This window comes from Colletotrichum siamense, assembly GCF_013390195.1.
Source record: "Colletotrichum siamense strain Cg363 chromosome Unknown KSG_Cg363_contig01, whole genome shotgun sequence".
Taxonomy (NCBI): Eukaryota; Fungi; Ascomycota; class Sordariomycetes; order Glomerellales; family Glomerellaceae; genus Colletotrichum; species Colletotrichum siamense.
In genome coordinates this window covers 5,604,686-5,623,463 of record NW_023501014.1, presented here as the reverse complement: position 1 = coordinate 5,623,463, position 18,778 = coordinate 5,604,686, and the positions used below count along the sequence as shown (strand labels likewise).

The following is an 18,778-nucleotide window of genomic DNA, read 5'->3' as shown; positions in this document are numbered from 1 at the left end:
AAGGTACTTGACGAGGTGAGGTACCTGAGGCAGGCTCCAGTTGCGCGAGAGTCCTCGAGTGATCTGGATCTGGTGGCCCGTGCATGCAACCTCATGGATGACAACGAAAGTCTACTTCCCGATGTTAACCACAGGAGAAGTAAGTTGAGGATAGCTATGTCATTATTTAATTTCTTTTGAAACATCCTCGAACTGTTTATTGTTACACTTTTACTTCGATTAGAGATTAAGAACTTTTAGTAAGAATATTATAGTCTTCCGGGGCCTCTGGTTCATTTTCACTTCTCATCGTAAAAGGCTTCGTACAGAATCAATTTCTTCAAGTAATAACTTATAGAAATCCTCAGCTCTTCAGACATCGACCATCATTCTTGTTAGGCAGCATTAGGCTGATGTTCTCAACTTCACTGCGAATTGCCGTGTTGTAAGTTTAAGCTTGCGCAACTGTGATTGGCTCAGCTACGGAACACAGGTGCTGGGTCAGCCCGGAGCTCAAAGTGGGTCTCGCTGCAGCAACCGCGACTCTCTCTGGATTTTTGTCCAGGAACATTTCAGCGACCAGCCATCAAAGACGTCTGGAAAAAATCGGCCGACGACCTCAGTATTCAACAGCGACCCTGCAAGGCCCACGAGACCGCGCGCAGCTGCAGAGACATATTTTCGACACATCAAACGGGTAACAGCCACGCAATGCCCAAAGTTAAGAGCTACACGGCTCCGTGGCTGTCCCATGGCCCCGGCCACAGCTTGTTCGCGCCGTCAACCGACTCCAAGGCGCTGAGCGCGCCGTCGCCGTACCCCAAAAAGAAGAAGACTGTCGGACCGAGGCGGACAATTGCTCGAAGAGGCACCGAGGTTTTTGTCGCAGTAGGCAAGGAGCTGCGATGGGGCGATTTAGCATACCTGAAGGAGAAGTGGTCAACGAAGTATGGCCATCGTCGCATGGGCAGCCGTGTCAAGCGAGAGGAGTCGACGCAAACATTCGAGGATGCGATCCCCTCGACCGAGGAGGCCGCCACCGCGCAGGGTTTCCGCGTAGGTTTTGAATATCAAGACGTTGGAATCAATCTCTAATATCTCATGACAGACCATTAAGACGCCCGTCGCCGATGACATCCGGCAGCTCGTCATCTCCCCGAACTCCGACTACCTCGCCATCGTGACGACACACACCGTTCACATCTGCGTGGTTCCCGACTCATCCCACCTCACCGCCGAAGACACCAGTCCCCTGCGACCGAAGATATGGACCCTTGGGCCTACTACTCACGTCACCTCGCGCGCGTCGGTCGCCTCGGCGATCTGGCACCCGCTTGGCGTCAAGGGATCCTGCTTGGTTACAGTCACCACCGATGCCATTGTCCGTGTCTGGGAGCTGTCCATGACCGACCGCTGGTCCTTCGACTCTCCTACTCTGTCTATCGACCTCAAGAAGCTCGTCGATGGCACAACACTTGATCAGGATTTCACGGCGTCCACTGCGGCCACGAATGCCAGCTTCTCGCAGTACTCTCTGGAGATGCAGGTCGCATCGGCCTGTTTTGCTGGCCGTGGATCCGGAGGATGGAGTCCAATGACCCTTTGGGTAGCCATGAGGGAGGGTGATGTCTACGCTCTCTGCCCTCTCCTACCCCAGAAGTGGGCGCCGCCCCCAACTCTGATTCCGTCACTGTCTGTGTCCATTGTCTCCAAGGTGGCCGCTTTGGAAGACGACCCAGCAGTCTCGGAGATCGACAAGCTCCTTGCCCAGCAACAGCTCGAGTGGATGGGTGACTTGGACTCTCAGGAACCGCAAGTCATCGACACAGCACCGGGCGAGCAGCCGGTGGAAGTCTATACACGCCCCTCCCGGCCCGGTGTTGTACCGCGGCTGCAAGGACCCTTCGACTTTATCGCCGATCCCGACAGCGAAGACTTTTACGACAGCTCGTTGACCGATATAATGGTCATCGGTAAAAAGGTTGACACGGAGGACCTCATGATGGGCGAAGACGAGGACTTGGATTTTGACGATGGGGACCAGGAGGGTCTTTCGCTGTCCGTCGTCTGCTTGCTTTCCAAGACTGGCCAGGTCCGAGTCTACCTAGACCTGGAAGGGATCGAAGCTCAATGGCTGCCACCACGCAACAAGTCGAGACTCGGACGTCTCCTGTCGGCGGCCGACTTGCCCAGTCTGCTGACTTTTCAATGCGTCGATACCATGGCACCAACCGAGATGAAGGTGGAGGACTCCTGGCCGACATTCTCGTCGGATGTCATGTCTCGGTACTCAATGTTTGTCACTTCGCATGCCGGCATTACCTTCCTCTCTCTGTCTCCTTGGATCTTTCGTCTTGAGGGTGAGCTTTCGGGCGAGTCGGAGGCAGGCTCAGACTTCCGTCTCGGCCTTCTTGTCAACGGACAGAACTCTATTCGGGACCGACTCTACACTCAGTCTTCAAACGATGTCACTGTGCCCCTCGCCGCGAGTGCCGCCATACGCGACCCTGATCTCGGGTACTTCCTCTTGTCGGCCACTCCGTACGAACCGGTCGCTCTGACTTTTGAGACACCCGAAGACGACTTTACCCCCATACGCCATGAGACGCCGTACGAAGAGAAGCCGGTCACGATGGAACCTCTGGATTTCTACGAGCCTCGTCCAGCCTTCCAGCCGTCTCATGCTTTTGAGCAGCAATCCGACCTCCCAGAGCTCATCAACAGGCTTCGCAGCTCACGTCACAAGACAATTGTAAACCAAGAGATTCGTTTGTCTCCAGTGACTCTGCAAATTCTCACAGACGCTCATCGCATCCTGGGCGAGGATACCTACCGCCTTGGTACTGCCGTGGCGGAGATTTTCCGCCGCTGCAGCACTCTACAAGATGAACTTCGTGACCAGATTCAGAAGGCCAACGAGGTCAAGGAGAAGATTGATAAGATTGCGGGCAACGACAAGGATGGAGAGGGTGAGAGCGATGAAGCCAGATTCGAGCGGCGCATCACAGACGCGCAGGATCGCCAAAAGCGGTTGAATGAGAGGCTCGAGAGTGTCCGAAAATACGTCGGCAAGGCCGCAACTCGAGAACTCAGCGCGAAGGAAAGAGCGTTTGTGGAAGAAGTCAAGAGCATGGAGGCCAGCGTGCTGGGATCATCAGAGGACAGTCCGAGAGCCAAGCAGCAAAGATTGCTCAAGAAACGTTTCGAGGACGTGCAGCGGTTACGAGATGAACTGGTGGCCGAGGTGGAGCGGGTACAGAAGCCAGCCGACGGCACTGATGTCCAGGAGTCGCCGTCAAAGGCGTCGGAGCTCAAGATCCCGTCAGAGATCCGTAAGGCCAAGCTTCAGCAGGTCATGGGTCTACTGTCGCGTGAGACGGCTTTAGTCGAGGCTGTCACTTCGCGTTTGGAGCGTCTGCAGACATAGAATGGGGTCGCGCGGGGTTGATAGATAGGTAGGATGACAGGATACCATGCGTTTGTTACGTTAAACATCGTCTCAGGTTGTGTGCTCAAAGCAACATGAGTTCGTCACATCGCGGTTGAGCCCCAGGAAGCACAGGGCAAGCAACTAGGGTCAGGTGCCATCAGTTTTTGACTTCGCACAGGGCGACGAACCATGTGGTGAAGCATCATGAGCTTTTCGTTTCAGTAGCACCGTTGCCTGACTTTAAGGTCGATTCCAAGCGAAGACCTACTGACTCGGGCAACGATTGTCGTCGAGGCTGTGGCGCCCAGTTGCTTAGTATCGTCAATCGCAAGGAGATGCTGGCTAAATACGCCCGTAGCCTTGAGCCTGGTGGTCGTTGAAGTTGACGGAAGGATCGTGTCTGAGTTGATCGTCGGGTGTCAGATCGACAGTGTGATTCTAGACTGACTTATCTGCAGGCGTTGGCCAATTGAACGAATTTGCCTCCCGCCTCGTTTGATCTCACCTATCACATCGACATCGGTCTTGCCTGCATATTGCATTCTGCAGCTAGGGTGCACACCAACACCAGAACCGACCACTTTGATGCCCAACTGTGTTGCGTCGTTCCGGATTCGCAGCAGATGCTATGTCTCTCGGTGCGGGACGGGTAGAAGGGCACAACCAAGTTCCGACCTGCAGCGTAACAACGCAGTGCTTCCTTGGGCATTGTTCCACTGATTGAGATTGAGACGTGGCGGTCGGGCCTCGTCGTCCTCGTGGGAGAAAAAAAAGGTTGTGCATAGCGTTGCCTTCAAAGCACGTCTGGCAGTTTGCTTCTTTCTCGCTTCTAGTCTTCCAAACGCGCACCGCAGCCAGTTCTTGACACTTTCATCTCGGACCTCCCCTGCCGATTTGGAGCTGTAGCGGCAGCAACTTCCCTGTCTGTACTGCCGCAGGGCGGGATCGCCCATACTTTCACAGGCATACCCTCGCACCAAGCTTTCCCCGACTAAACATCAGATGGTCACAAAATCAACTACCTCAGCTCTTGTTACGCCGGGCTTTTTTCCCCTTCAGTCCAGTGCTTTGGTACCAAAAGTCATGACGCCGCTTGCCCTCTCGCAACCTGAGCGTAACCACCACCATCAACGCGCGGGATGTCTCACTTGGGCCTCGAGGCATCCGGACAATCCTCTCCACAGGGCTGTCACGGCGGTGCGGCCTGAAGATGACGACAGCTGCTCGGCATTTACCGAAAACGAAAAATGGGTTTTCGTGGAAACGAGGACGGAACCGATGTTTTCGAAAATGGACGAGAGGCTCGCGAGCTGCCACGACGATGAGATTGGGCTGCGTTCGGGCTCTGCCGAAAGGATCTGCTGTGTGGAATTTTGCCCAGCGTTACTCGTGCCAGCAGAGACATTTGGGACGACCGTTTTTATACTGACGCCAGATCGAAAGCGTGGTCGGCCGGTCATCCTTTCGGGAAATATGCGGCTCCGCGTCGACCGCAAAGTGCAATTCCAGGTGTCCATATTCGCACTCACACGCATTCAGATTTCAAAACTACATCGTGAAGACAAGATATGCAGGGTACAGTAGCCCTGGAGACCCAACAAAAAGAAAGGATGACTATGCAGCAAATTTTCTTGATACCATGGGTATCTGCAGAGCCTGATTGGACTGATGCCTTGGCCTTGCTTCTCAGCCCCCTCCAGCTATTTGCTCCCGTTTCTGTCCAGTCACAGTCCAAGGCCCTTCCAACCCCGGGCGATATACCTTCTTTTTTCGTCCCCATTCCCCTTGCAGGCTGTTTATCTGCAGGTTGTCCGTACATTGGCCAAGCCGAAGACCAGATGGGTCATAGCGCATCAGCTTCTTCCTCGTCGACTGGGCCACAGTGGAATGCCTCTGTTAAGGTAGGATATTCATCACACCTGTCTTAGACCAAACGTTGTACACATCAGGCTACACCTGCCCGCCTCATCTATCCGTCCGCCCTGGCTGAACCATGGGCTACTGTTTGCAGCTATGGCAAAACATGCCAGCCTCTTGAGATGGGACGGGTGAAAAGGGAAGGCATCTTCGACGAGGCCTGTATAAGATGTCAGCTTGACCTACACCCTCTTCTCCTTCCCTTCCTGCATGGTCTATACAGCTTTCGATCCCATCTTGCATATGATAGTGTTTGTGAACGACATTCGCGAAGCAATACCACTCAGTCGTTGTCCCAAACCGACGAACATGGCACCTAACCCATTATGCCTCGCCTGGCGCGAGCAGATTATGGGTATGTCTTCATCACTGCTAACTGAAACTTAGACATTTTACCTGCTAACACTGCTTTAGACAACTTGCGCCTGATATCCGGACGCAGTGCCTTCATCGACATCTATACCTCACGCCATCCCAACAAGTCGTACACCATCTACGCAGTGAAGGTGCACAAGGGCAAACGCCAGGAGGTTCTTTCAGCAACAGGCCGCGACCTCGAGGACGCCTACGAGACACTCCATACCAAGTCGGCTCAGGAAGTCTTCCAGTTTGTTGAGCTGAATGGCTTCGGATTCCCTCGTGGCACAAAGAACGACTCGGATAGCTCTGACAGCGAAGCATCGACACTGGATGAGGTTATTTCTCTATCTGCTGTCTCGTCCGAGAGCGAAGACGATGAGATCCCATCATCCCGTCGCAAGAAGACAAAGGCTTCCCGTCGCAAGGATAAGAAAAAGTCCAAGAAGCACGTTTCCTCCTCTGAGGAAGATAGCTCCTCCGAAGAGGACTTGCCGAGAAGGCGCCCGCCTCCCCCGGTTGCGCGCCCATCCTATATCCCGGCAGTTCCCATCAACAGCTCGGCGCCTCCCCCTCCGCCTCCTGGCTGGAGAGGCCCCCCCACGCGCGTCTATCCTCGCGCTCCCGGCCAAGGGCCTCCACCTCCCCTGCCGCCTCCAGGCAGGTTCCCACCAGGAATGCGTCCCCCTTCCATGGCGCCCCCACCCCCGGGGACTGTCTCCATTTCCGCGCCGCCCCCACCTCCGTCGGTGCCCGGCAAGCCTGTCCGCCTCGTCATCGGATGGGCAGGCCACGGAGAGAAGAAGATCGTCGAGCACTGTCAGGCCAGCCACCGCGCAATGCAGAGGACGGCCCTCGCCCACGTCCGCGCCAACTGGCAGTCGTTTGACAACGTTGTTCCCCAGGAGATGACGCCCGGCCGCCTTTGGGGTCTCGGTGCCAAGGTGAGGCGTGTTGCCTTTGGCAACGACATGTACTCCATCTCTGCCTCGGCGGGCGACGACCTCAGCATGTACTTCAAGGCGGACGAGATCCCCATGTTCGAGATTGAAGTCGACCACGACGCCAGCATCGTCCCACCTCCCCCGCCTCCTCCACCAACGCACCACCATGGTCAACATTGACTCGGGGAGGTCCCCATGGTGTGATAAATGGTGTGGCGTGATCAGGGGCTGTTTGCGGCCGCGAAAGCATGTTCGGTCGTTCCGATGTTGTATGGCTGGATCCTCCCTTGAAGCCCCGTCACTGTCGTGACTTCACGCCTGGGAAACGGACCTTGGCCGAGAATGAGAAAAAAAAACAGCAGGGGGAGAATGCAAAGCTTCAAGTCTCCGGCACTATATCGACTCCAATCATTTTCGAATCTGTGTTTACAACAATCTTACCTTGCATTGGGTTTATCAAGGGTGTCTGTTGCATTGGTTCGGATTACAAAAAAAAAGGGCGTGGTGCATGGGCAAGGTTGCATAAGGCAAGGCTACGGAGAGCATCTTGTGACTGGTATCACCTTCACTTCTCAAAATGTCATTTGGTGTTGGCGAGGACGGTGTTTGTGCGCGATGTGTAGGATAGGTAGGTAGTCATGTCTGGTTTGCAAAGCGGGTTGGTTCAAGAGGGGGTTAGGTAGATTGTCGTATCACTTATCAATATTTCAGCATCGAACTTCGTATTCTTCAGACAAGCCACATGTCGCTGCATGAGAACAACAATGCGCATGTGGAGATGTTGTTATCGTCGACGTGCATCCATGTTGTACTATTGGCCGGCCACGGATCTGTCAACGGGCTGACGTAGTAAGACGAGGCGACCAACGCATTTCTCTCGCGCATCGGCGCTGATCGGGTGAGGCTTCTCTGGACCAACCACGGCGATCGTCCGCCTCATTTTTTTGTTTTTGGAACAACGTCCGATTCGGATCCCGGATTATATGATCAAGACCAAATCAAGATGCGAGGGATCACGGCACACATCACACGCTATTGAATCCAAGTTCTCGGAACCGCATGTCGCATTGGGTGTGAAGATTTCCGTGACTCGGTGTGGTGGCATTGGGGGTTTCAGGGCTACTGGTGGGATGACCACGTCCTGTGTGCCGCCATCTGGACTATGACAGCGCTGGAATGGTATCCTAGCGGGAGGAGTTGAGATGTTGGAGAGATAACGGGCGAAGGATTGTGGATGTTTCGGTGTGATGGTGGAGATTTTGGTGATACGGTGGTGGTCGTGAAGGATGTCTAGTAAGCAGGCCGGCATGAAGAAGCTGGGTTATAGAATGGTGATGGGAAGCCTCGAAAATGTTCGCAAACTACATTGTGGGTCATCGGCAAGAAAAACGTTAGAGAGTGCAGCTGTAATGTTCATGGTTCGTGGTGATAAGCTCAGTCGGCGAAACGTCGTAATATTTAAAAACACTTACTTGGACTGTGATACAGTGCCTATATTTCTGATATTTCTAGTGTTGGTTCTGCTGTTACTATCTCTAGTATCGTCGCTTTTGCTCTTGTTAACTTAATCTCTTTTTGTACTAATACTTTTAGTCTAAGGAATATTCAAGGCACAGGATATACAATCGCGTAGACAGTGAAGAAGAAAAAAAAAGACTGTTTCAATCTGCATAGTCTTACATTTGCCTACACGTTGTGTCCTTCAACTACGTAATTTGGCTTCTTCTGTTTGATACTACATGCTGCGAAAAGCTGAAAGGGAGGACAGAGCCGCGCTGACTCACCGCGGGGAACACGTACCCGGATCGCAAAGAAACAAACAGTGATGACTCGCAATATATCCAGGTTCAAATTTTGAAAAAGAATCCATCCGGGTAGATCGTTTTGCATTATCTGAATATATCTCGACTAAAACGTGAATGTGAACTATTTGTGCGAAAAGACCGTCCTCACTTACATCCTGGCACACAGCTCCACCCATCACGATGTCTCAATACATTTACATCAACGGCTACCCCGGCGTCGGGAAGCTCACGATAGCTAGGGAGCTATCCAAACTTTTCCCAGGAAGCGAGGTCTGGGACAACCATCGCATCATCGACCTCGTCCACATCAATCGAGACCATCCAGACTATAACCTGATGAGGGCCTTCCACCGCCGCAACACCTTACTTACCATCGCCACATCTGATTTACATCAAAACACAACGTACATATTCACAGACGCGCGGTGCTCGAGTCCCGTTGGCAGCGCCGCTGCTCAAGAATATGAGGACGCTGCCAGAAGGAGGGGTCTGCCTTTCATTCCCATCGCCCTGGAGTGTCAGTTGGAAGAGAACATCAAGAGGGTCACGGGGAGCGGTCGGGGTGGAGCTGCAAACGGGAAGCTAACAGATGTCAACATCCTGAAGGATATCAGGCAGGAAGAGCAGATGTTTCGCTTTGGAGGGGATCTGGAGCTCGAACTGGACGTCACGGAGTTGACACCAGAACAGGCCGCTTATAAGATCTTTGAACATGTCAAGACCGTGACACAAAGCCTTTCGGTTTCGAAGCCTGTGTTGGCTCATGCTTACACCATCATCTAATAATACATTGCAGCTTCTCGTGGCGCGAATCGTCAACCTAGTCTATCCTTCCCGTGCTCCAAATGTTAAGGCCAACCTTGATGCCCTTCTCGACAGGCAGACCGGCATGCCACGTCTCCTCGTAACCCGCTCCGCTCCCGTCAGCGCGGAAATTCTCCCAGTACACCGCATTCCCCGGGACAGGCTTGAACACGACCCCCTTGTCTTCATCGCCGCCAGCATCGGCCCCCGTCTCAGACTCAGCCGCCGCCGCCGTCTTTCCACGCTTCCCGCAGTCCACGAAACGACACCATCGCTCCTTCTGCCCTGGGATGCTCAACAGCGGGAATTCGGTGCCGCCCCCGACCAGCTCTTCGCCGTCCTCGTCGCCGCGCGCATCGACCCAGACCATCATGCTGCTCACCCGCCCCCATCCCCCGCGGTTCGAGCTCCAATCGAAGTGGTACGAGTAGTGCCCTCCCTCGACGTACCGCTGCGTCCTCAGCCTCTCGATCCACAGCTCCTCTCTCCAGCCCTGCAGCGACCGGGCCCGGGCTTCGATGCACCTGACCCCGTCGGTGCGTGGGATCATGGCCACCTCGGACTCTCTGATTGATGTGTCGCGCTGTACGCCGGCACCATCGTGGGTGATGGTTGATGGCTCAAACAGAGGTTGGCTTTTTTTTTATCGTCAGCTCACCTCATATCTCAAGAATCAAGTCTCACGCTTCATCATGAAACTTGTCATGCAAAAGATGAGTGAAGCGAATCAAGGGATGGAGTCTCACCTAACATCCAAAAGATGCGCCCTCTCGTCCGGACTGACGAACCCTTCAATGTACAACACTAAAGGCTCCTTTGAAAAGATGTGCACCGTGTAGGTGTCTGGTGGACACGATAGTACTGTGGCGTTGGGGTGCTCGATTGCGAGCAGCGACTCATTCATTGGCGGCCGCGGCGTGCGGACGACGCGACGGCTTCCGGACGGGGACAGCATCCGGAGAAGCGGGTCGGAGAAGAAGACGACGAACGCCACGAGGGCGACAATGTACGTGAGCATGTCTGCTGCATCGACGGCGGAACCCGGCGACGAGAGAGCTTCATCGAGCAGATAGGCCCCTATATGTGAATGAGAAAAAGACCGGCTCACTTTTGAGATTGACGTTGGCGCTTACATAGCTCCAGCAGGTCTAGCTGCTACTACTACATCATACCCAAGGTAGGCACTATAAAGTCCCGCTGCGCCGCGTCAGTGGTCGGCTCCGCCACATCCGTCCTGTCACCTTACCGTGCCGATCCGGCGCAACACTGTAGCTCGGAACATGTTTCTTCGGTGGATCGTCATTTTAATTAAGCAATCATGCGACGTTGAAATTCCAAGGAAATTCTGCAAGGAAAACATAATGAAAACCGGGAAAACAGCTTAAGCTACTGCGTCTTCTTCTCCTCCGCCTTGGCAGCAGCACCCTTGCCGTATCCGGTCCGGGAATACGCGGCAACGAGCCTCCACAGAACCCATGCGAAGCCCAGCATCACCGCGCCCGCGGTCCCCATCCGCACCCACCCCGCCTGCCCGGCCTCCAAAACCGGCACGCGCACGGAGCTCGTAAGCCGACTACCACCCCCGCCCCCGCCGGCCGAAGCGCCGACCGGCTCTACGTGCCAGAAGACGGTTCGCGGCCCGAACAGCGCGTCGTAGCCCAAGTTGACGCGCTCAAACGGGCTGCTGGGGAACTTGGTGCCTTCCTCCGAGGAGCAAGCCCAGAACACGGCTGGGTGGGGGACTTCGAGATCCGTGTAGCCGCCGTCGGCTGGCTTGAGGTAGCGCAGGTGCAGCGGGATCTCGGTCGTCCATTCGGTGTCCTCTTCTTGCGCGGTTGGGGGCGCGAGCTCGAGGAGAACGCCTGAGCCCCATGGCTTCGTCGCGTAGGCTGGCGCCTCGAGGTCGACGGGCGAGCTGGAGTAGCGCAAGGCGGTGAGGTTCTTGGATTGGAGGAACAGGTCGTCTGCGAGCTGGTAACGGTCCGCAAAGATGGTCTTGGGGAGTGTGAAGTGCGCGTGGATGGCGCAGTAAGCGTCGTCGACGGGCGGCCGGGCTGAGCTGACTGTAAGCTGTAGCGCGGGGTGCAGGCCTGTCGGCTCGAGGAACTTGGCGGAGAAGGAAGAGCCCGCGGCCACTTCGTCATGGCGGCGGTGACGTGCCGGCACATTGAAGAGGACGGGCGAGGGCTTCGTATGTTCGCCAAGGACGGTCAGGCCGCCGGTCATACCGATCTCGTGGGGCTCCGGCTTCGCGGAGGAGTCGGTGGTGAGAATGCCGACCTCGGTCCTGTGCTTTGGCGTTGAGGCGACGTCGATCTTATGGGTAGTGTATGGCCATTGTGCCGTGACTTTGAGGGCGTGCGAGATGGTGTCATAGGAGATGTCGAGGGACGCCGCCGTCTTAAGATCCTCGGCGCGGGACTTGCAGGCCGTGTTTGACGCTGGGCATAGCGTCTGGGATGTGTAATGAATGAACTTTGTGAGGTTGCCCAGCGGCTCGTAGTATTGGAAAGCTGCGGAATGAGAGAATCTGTCATTCGGAAGACTCGTGAATGACTGTTTGAATATTAGAAGAAATGATACTGAAGTTGTATCTAATCACGTACCTCTGACGACGAACATCCGCTAGCCCCAAATGCATCGCCGAGAGCTTCACACAATTTGGCTCTGAGATCACGTTAGTATACAGCTTTTTATGACAGGACAAAAATACCCACGCATCCCATTGCCCCTCCTTTTTGGGTGTATAAAACAGATGAAAGCCCGGTGATACCCTTGAGTTCAAGGGAGTGACAGTCTCGTAGGTCTCAGGAGTGACCCATCGGATATGGAGCTCATGGCTCTCACTCAGAAGCTGGGAGAGCTCGGCCGGAAGCTCCTCCAGAGCTAGTGTGACTCTGTCCTCGCGAACGGCATTGATTTCCGGGCCTTTGACGCCGGCATCGCTAATCTCGAGAGCTTCGAAGGGGACTCCGTTTCCGGGCTTGTGGATGAAGGTGATTCGCTGACGCATGTTGATAGACTGTGCCCCAAGCAGAAATCCTGGAAGGTGGTTTTGACAAAAGTCCTTGCAACGACAACTGGATCAGATTAGATTCAAGGTAGCACCGTCAAGTGGGCTCTCGGTGATGTGAAGGGCAAGAACGTGTATGAGTGTGACGCATCGACGTCGGACCCGTTGCTGAGGACACCTTCCCTCGGTACCGAAAGAGTGAGGTGAGTGCACAACAGCGTACGGAGTAGATTGGGGGCGACTCAGGTTGAGCTCCAGTGGGTTTTGTGGCTGAACTCTGTACAAACGGCATGTCACTGGTCATCCAGTGCCGGGACGCACCCAAGCTCCCTCCCTAGCCACTCAGCGCCACACGAGAGCTTTTTGCGCACGTGGCAGAAAGCGGCACTGATTGTGCAGCGACCCCTGCCAATCGACCCCATTAGGTCACCGGCGTCTGGTTGACGCTAAACCACTTTGGCTACCGACGCTGGCGCGAAGTGGGGATACTGTTAAATTGACCGTGTCGTTTTGTTATTTTGCCCGCGCTAACCCGATCTAGTATAGCGCCCGGAACAATGTACTACCGTTGCCGTCCGCGAGGTACCACCACCAAAGTTAGAAGTACCGCGCCCGCGTCGCGCACGAAACGTGTTTGTTTTTTTCCCCTTCTACACCACCACATCTTCCGCATAACTTTAAAAGAGCCCTTAACTTTTCAACGCGTCTAACTTAAAATGCGTAAAGCATTTTAAAAAGTATTTTCGGGCTAGAAAAAGGCGATTTCGATGTCGTTTACATATCTTTTTTGTCGTGTAGAAGGGCTGTAGAAAGGCTGTTTTTTTTCCTGTGGGATAGATAGGAAGAAGAGAGATGCGCGCGACGGAGGTAGTACTTCGAGGGACTTATGCTTTTTTTCGGCACCGGCAGATGCGTTTTTCCGAAAGTTCCAGCTAAAACAGGCTTAGCGCGGGCAAAATAACAAAACGACACGGTCAATTTAACAGCTACCCGAAGTGGGATGCCCTCAGCCCGCCAGATGCCGACCGAAGACAACCAGACCTCGTCAGAAAACACCGCCGGCGACGTCCACCCTCTTCTTTTGAGACCGAGGGGTATCTGTCGATCCTCACCGACAATGCATCAGACGTCCCTATTGAAACTGAAGACCTTTGGGCTCCTTCGGCCTTCATAGCGAACACCACTTTTCACAATTGCCATGCAAACCACCATCCTCGAGTAGCGAATACACCCCGCGCTCTATATTCCAGCATTTGCGGACGCTTACATCCAATCTTTGAAGAGGGGGAGACGGAGAAGGACTGCGACCGAACACTAGGGGACGCAGCCAAACATGGGCGACCACCAGCCGTACGTGACCATCCGGTCTCGCCGGCCGTACGATGGAAACAGCGTGAGCAGTGGTGCAGACTCGACTGTAGGTGCTAGAGTCACGACACACCAGTCGCGAAGAGTACACTCACAAGCTGGCGATGGCCAGTATGGATCCAGCTCCGGCGATGCGCCCCGGACTGCCACGCACGACACAAGTCGCGTGAGCTACCACGTCAAACATCTCGATAGCTTCGTGCAGACCTTGGAGGATGTAAGTCGCCGTGAAATCTCTTGGCAAAGCCTCTTGCTGATGTCCACTTAGTCTGCAAATCGAGCATTCCCAAACAGGGGCAGATCATCACAGAGATATAAAAAGGTCCAGGCTTTGTTGCTTCATTGGGGCTCCGATGACCTCTTCGTGCTGCCCGAGCTGGAGGACTTGGAGCGTTGCCTCCGCGAGGACTACGCCTTTAACACGGACATCTTCGCCATTCCTTCCGAAAACTCACATCTTGAGCTCATGATGCAAGTCGGCAAGCTGATCAAAGACCACGAGGCCCAAGATACGCTTTTCTTGGTCTACTACGGCGGCCACGCAAGGATAGACGAGTCCAGGCAAAGCACCTGGTGCGCGTAAGTGACGTCAAGTCTTGTAGTAGATGGTTCTAACCTGAGCTAGAACACGAAATCCCGACTCTCCGTGGCTGCAGTGGTCAGCTATTCAAACTCTGCTAGAACGTTCTGCCTCTGACGTTCTCATCCTTCTTGACTGCTGCGCTGGAGCTGCGAGTGCTACATTTCCCAACGGCAACAGTATCACCGAGACCATCTCAGCCTCGAGCTGGGACGCCATTGCCCCGGATCCAGGTCGCTACTCCTTCACCAATGCCCTCATCGAAGTACTGCAGGAATGGAGGCTACGCACCTTTTCTGCCGCTATGCTGCATGCCGAGGTTCTTGCTCGTCTTAAACATCCTAGACCAATCACTATCAACGGCAAGCTCTTTGAGGCAAGGTCAACGCCAGTCCACTTCATGATGACCACAAATCACAAAGCACCCAGTATCGAGATGTCACGGATTGTCCCCCCGGACGCTCGACCACCGTCACCTCCTCAGGACACAACCGCTAACGGAAGCGATAACCCGGATCAGTTGACAGGTGGTCGAGGCCCCGGGGCGCCGGTATCAGAAGACCCAAACGAGGACACGCCCCATGTCATGATTTCCCTCGCTTTGGAGGATAACCAACAGCTGGACCTCAATGCCTGGGAACAGTGGCTCTCGAATTTCCCAGCAATGGCAAAGTACGTTAAGGTTCAAGGGGTGTTCAAAAGCCATTCTACATTGCTTTTGCTGTCGATGCCGGTAATGGTCTGGGACCTGTTGCCGGAGGACCATGCGACTTCCTTCATAGCCTTCATCAGGTCAAACAACATGATGCTACAGGGAGGTCAGAAAGACAAGGCAGAGGTCGAAGTGCCTGTGGGAGTCTCTCGTGCAACGCTCGACAGGACACAGCCCGATTCAGCGTCAATGAAGACGTTTTTCTCGGACACCACCTACACTTATGCCCCAACAGACCATGGCAGCACGATTGGCCAGCAACTAGCTGACATGCGTTCATATTCGCTCGGAGAGGGGCGAGCCTCTAGGCGGAACGTAGGCACAAGGCAACAGGCGTCCGCCGAAGCTATCTCGCCGTCGTCATCGCCGACGAGCGGTCCTGCTGGGCTGTTGAGAGCTGGACCTTCCTCGGCATCCCTGGCCAGTCTTCAGCGGCAGCTTTCGTCGTCCTCTCAGACATCTGCCGAGATCACATCGAGAACAATGATTCCAAACCAACAGAGGAGTTCACGGAGGACTGTGTTCCAGGATATCCCCGAACCACCCAAGTTCTCGCAGCATATTGAGACGCTGCTTCAACAATACTACGATCAGGAACCTTTGCCAAATGACGATCAAAAGAACTTTGTTGCTTCCAACTTAGGCGTTGAGTTGTGGCATGTCGAGGTGGGTACTCTACGGTGTGTTGTGTAGGAGCATATGCTGACCTTTCAGGCTTGGTTCCATCATCGACGGGAACGAGACATCGTCTCCCAGCAATTTCAGAATCTCAAGATTGATGATCTAGCCCCCGTGGCGTCTCAAGGAGCCCAGATGATTCTACCTCATCATCTCAACAAAATAATTGATATCCTTCCACCCAGTAGGATCCTCTTGGTTGACCTCCGATCTCCGACTGAATTCGAGAGGTCTCATATACGCGGTGCAATCAACCTCCGCGCGCCCCTGAGATTCATTCAAGATGCTCCCTTTGACATGATTGAGCGTGCCTTCGCCGACCACGATAGCGGACGGAAGTTTGGAGAGTGGAGATCGGCGCACTGCTTGGTTGTCTACGCCCGCGCCGTCGACTCCGTATGGGAGTGTCCCGTCGCCGACGTGCTCTTTGCAAAGTTCAAGAGCTGGGGCTGGCCGGGCCGATGTTTCGTGCTCAAGGGCCACTACAAGGAGTTTTCGGTCTCGTATAGCAACTCCATCGAGAGTTCCAAGATGACCAACGAAGCCAGGGCAGCCCGCACGGAATTAGCACTCCGCCGGGACGCCCATAAACAAACAACAGACATGCTGTCAGAAGATGATGACGCGGCGAGACGGCTACAATACAATGACCTGCTGACTCAGATCGACAGCGAGGAGGGACGGGTGAACCCCTCATCCTCGGCGTCAAACCCTACAGCCAGCTCTGACCGCGCGCGAGCCATGGAAGAGCATGAACTAGACCTCGAAGCCGAGTTCCGGCGTCGCGTCCCGGACCTCTACCGCAAAGCCCTGGACGTCGTCCACGGCAGCAGCGGCGTCCCTACCGCCGTCGCCTCCTCCGCACCCGTGACGCCAGCTGCCGCCCCTACCGCTGCACCTGTCCAGCCCGATGATGGATCAGGCTCACCTGCCACGCGAAGTGACAGAGCGGGTGGCGACAAGGACTGTGGCACAACGTTTGGTTTTGACACAAAGGCACCGCTCGTCGAGTACCTCGACAGAGGCCTCTCTCACATCCGGCAGGGGATACCCGCCCAAGCCTCGTCTATAGCTACTTCTGCCGCGACACCCACAGCTACTACTGCCCTGTATACGACACCTCCAACCAACGACACTTCACCGGGACTCTCGAAACTTGCCGCCGAGGGTTGCTACTTCGACTCAGGGGCAGCAGCAGCGGCGGCGGCGGCTGGGGCGTCTTCGGACGATTCGTACGTGAAGATCAACAGGGGAGATGCGCAACTAGCGAGCGATCCGGGCCTCGGAGGAAAAGACGGGACGACAAAAGACCACCATCACCAGCAGCAGCAGCAACGACAATCAGTCGTCACGGGGGATGAAACGCCCAAAAGGGGCCGGGGCGGTTTCCTAAATAAGGTTCTGCGGCGAGCATGAGTTTAGAGCGGGCGGCGTCGTGAGGTTCATCTCAGTTGGCCCTTCATTCCATTAGGAGGGGTTGTCTGGTCTCTTCACTATTTGAAAGGACTGTAACCATGTTCATTCGGTTTGGGATCAGGGAGGCAGCAGGTATACACACACACAAGGGCAAAGGCTGGACGGTTTGGTTGGGGGTATGGATGGTGTGGACGGGTGTTCGCAACAGTTCGGGTACAGGCCGGGTAAGGTTGGCGTGTCATCTTTCGTCGGCGATGATGATGATGATGATGGGTGTTCGGAGTCGGACAGGGACTGCATCGGGACAAAATATCGGGACAACCATATACGCCCTATACCTTGGCATCTTCGTCTTCGTCTTCTCTTTTCCCCTCTTGAGGTTTTATGTAGGGTTCTACCCTTCCTCTTCCCTTTCGTCTGATGAGCGGGAGTAGCATATTTGTTTGGAGATATAGCCATCAACAGCGAAAAAGCCTGCTTGACGAAGCCTTTTCCCGCCCAGAGAGAATATACTCGAGTACATCACTGTCTGCACATCCTCCTTCGCTCGTTCCCCTTTCGCGACAGGGAGATACCCTCCCACCAACCTATGAGAGTTGTGCCTGGGAGAGGCAGAATGCTATGGAGGGGGGATCCCTTCCACCGGCCGCCCGCACGCGTGCCGTGTGCGAGAGACATGCTTCTTTCCGCCTGACAACGGCCCCCAGACAGAAACATCCCGAAGACACGGGGGTGGCGGACGGGCGCGCACACACACACAACACACACACAGACATCACATCCACTTGGAGTAGCCCGTTCGTCTCGACGGAATGTCAAATCACTGGCGAAATCGCATCCCTTTTTGGGACGTTTTGGATTTTCTGTTGTTTTTGCCTTCTTCTGTTTTCGCAGCTTGGGTTTTGTTCCTTGTTCCTTGTTCCCGGATGCTCGGGTATCACGTCATCCATTCTTCGCTCGGGATTTGAGAGAATCTGGCAACAGAAGCAGACACATACTATGCTGTACACGCAGAAGTCTACCTACGACGGCCGGAAAGTCACTTGTAACTGGCTGGACTGGTTTTCCCTTTCCTCGACGGCCGCAAGGTCCTTCCCTTCTCTCTGAGGAAATTCTCCGCCAATTCATTGCGTTCCCGTCCAAGGAAGTAGGAGGGCAAGTCTGACGGAAGAAAAAAAAAAAAGGGGGGAGGGCAGAAAAATTGGGGGCTAGATTGATTAGTAGCTTGCGGCAGTTACAGTATCGATCCAATTCATCTGTGGTGATCCGCCGTGCCGCGTTTCCCAAAGTGCCGTTTTGTTTATATCACGGATACATGGTAGGCCAGATATAGGGCTAGGTGCGGTAATGAGGCTACTACAGCACAGCACAACGCGACTTGCTCGGGCCCCTCGCTCATCTGGCAGGTTTTTGCATCCCAGGTGAAAGCAGTAGTGTGTACACCAAGGGGCAACAACGTTTAGTGTTAGTCACGGCTCAGTCTCTCTTCAGTCTAAATTTCGCCAGGCACAGCAGCCAGCTGTCGTGTCTCGAGTGCCTGGTCTGATGTGTATGTGAGTGTGGTGTCTAGTGTCTACGGGTCCTGTCTGCTCAGCCTTCTTGCGGGAAGAGCGCATGGCATGGACGAACGTCCGGGGCAGAAAACGCTTGGAAGAGAGCATCTGTGTGGTGAATGCAAGCCCAAAGTCCAATGTTCCTGCCGAGCTGTCAGAGCCCGACTGACCAATCCCGTGTGCGGGCAGACGAGGCCTTGGGACAAGATGATCAATGACAAA

General features: G+C 54.6%; 6 protein-coding genes across 6 annotated transcripts; 4 read left to right on the top strand and 2 right to left on the bottom strand.

Annotated features, from left to right (window-relative positions):
• Positions 1 to 690: 690 nt before the first annotated feature.
• On the top strand, positions 691 to 3,406 carry NUP82 (Nucleoporin NUP82; the record flags this gene model as incomplete). The annotated part of the gene is made up of 2 exons (XM_036633264.1): positions 691 to 1,035; positions 1,088 to 3,406. The coding sequence occupies 2 exons, from the start codon at positions 691 to 693 to the stop codon at positions 3,404 to 3,406; spliced, it is 2,664 nt and encodes an 887-aa protein (XP_036501234.1).
• Positions 3,407 to 5,635: 2,229 nt separating this feature from the next.
• CGCS363_v001414 (uncharacterized protein) lies at positions 5,636 to 6,807 on the top strand (the record flags this gene model as incomplete). The annotated part of the gene is made up of 2 exons (XM_036633263.1): positions 5,636 to 5,681; positions 5,741 to 6,807. 2 exons carry the CDS (start codon positions 5,636 to 5,638, stop codon positions 6,805 to 6,807), a joined length of 1,113 nt encoding a protein of 370 aa, XP_036501715.1.
• Positions 6,808 to 8,612: 1,805 nt separating this feature from the next.
• On the top strand, positions 8,613 to 9,215 carry CGCS363_v001413 (uncharacterized protein; the record flags this gene model as incomplete). The annotated part of the gene is made up of 1 exon (XM_036633262.1): positions 8,613 to 9,215. The coding sequence occupies one exon, from the start codon at positions 8,613 to 8,615 to the stop codon at positions 9,213 to 9,215; it is 603 nt and encodes a 200-aa protein (XP_036501008.1).
• Positions 9,216 to 9,252: 37 nt separating this feature from the next.
• Positions 9,253 to 10,254, bottom strand: P4H2 (Prolyl 4-hydroxylase 2; the record flags this gene model as incomplete). Its single annotated transcript, XM_036633261.1, has 2 exons — positions 9,253 to 9,871; positions 9,983 to 10,254. 2 exons carry the CDS (start codon positions 10,252 to 10,254, stop codon positions 9,253 to 9,255), a joined length of 891 nt encoding a protein of 296 aa, XP_036501007.1.
• A 368-nt stretch (positions 10,255 to 10,622) lies between these two features.
• On the bottom strand, positions 10,623 to 12,249 carry pbn1 (the record flags this gene model as incomplete). The annotated part of the gene is made up of 3 exons (XM_036633260.1): positions 10,623 to 11,792; positions 11,843 to 11,903; positions 11,954 to 12,249. 3 exons carry the CDS (start codon positions 12,247 to 12,249, stop codon positions 10,623 to 10,625), a joined length of 1,527 nt encoding a protein of 508 aa, XP_036501010.1.
• A 1,333-nt stretch (positions 12,250 to 13,582) lies between these two features.
• CGCS363_v001410 (uncharacterized protein) lies at positions 13,583 to 17,003 on the top strand (the record flags this gene model as incomplete). Its single annotated transcript, XM_036633259.1, has 4 exons — positions 13,583 to 13,834; positions 13,886 to 14,196; positions 14,243 to 15,575; positions 15,624 to 17,003. 4 exons carry the CDS (start codon positions 13,583 to 13,585, stop codon positions 17,001 to 17,003), a joined length of 3,276 nt encoding a protein of 1,091 aa, XP_036501009.1.
• Between the last annotated feature and the right edge of the window lie 1,775 nt (positions 17,004 to 18,778).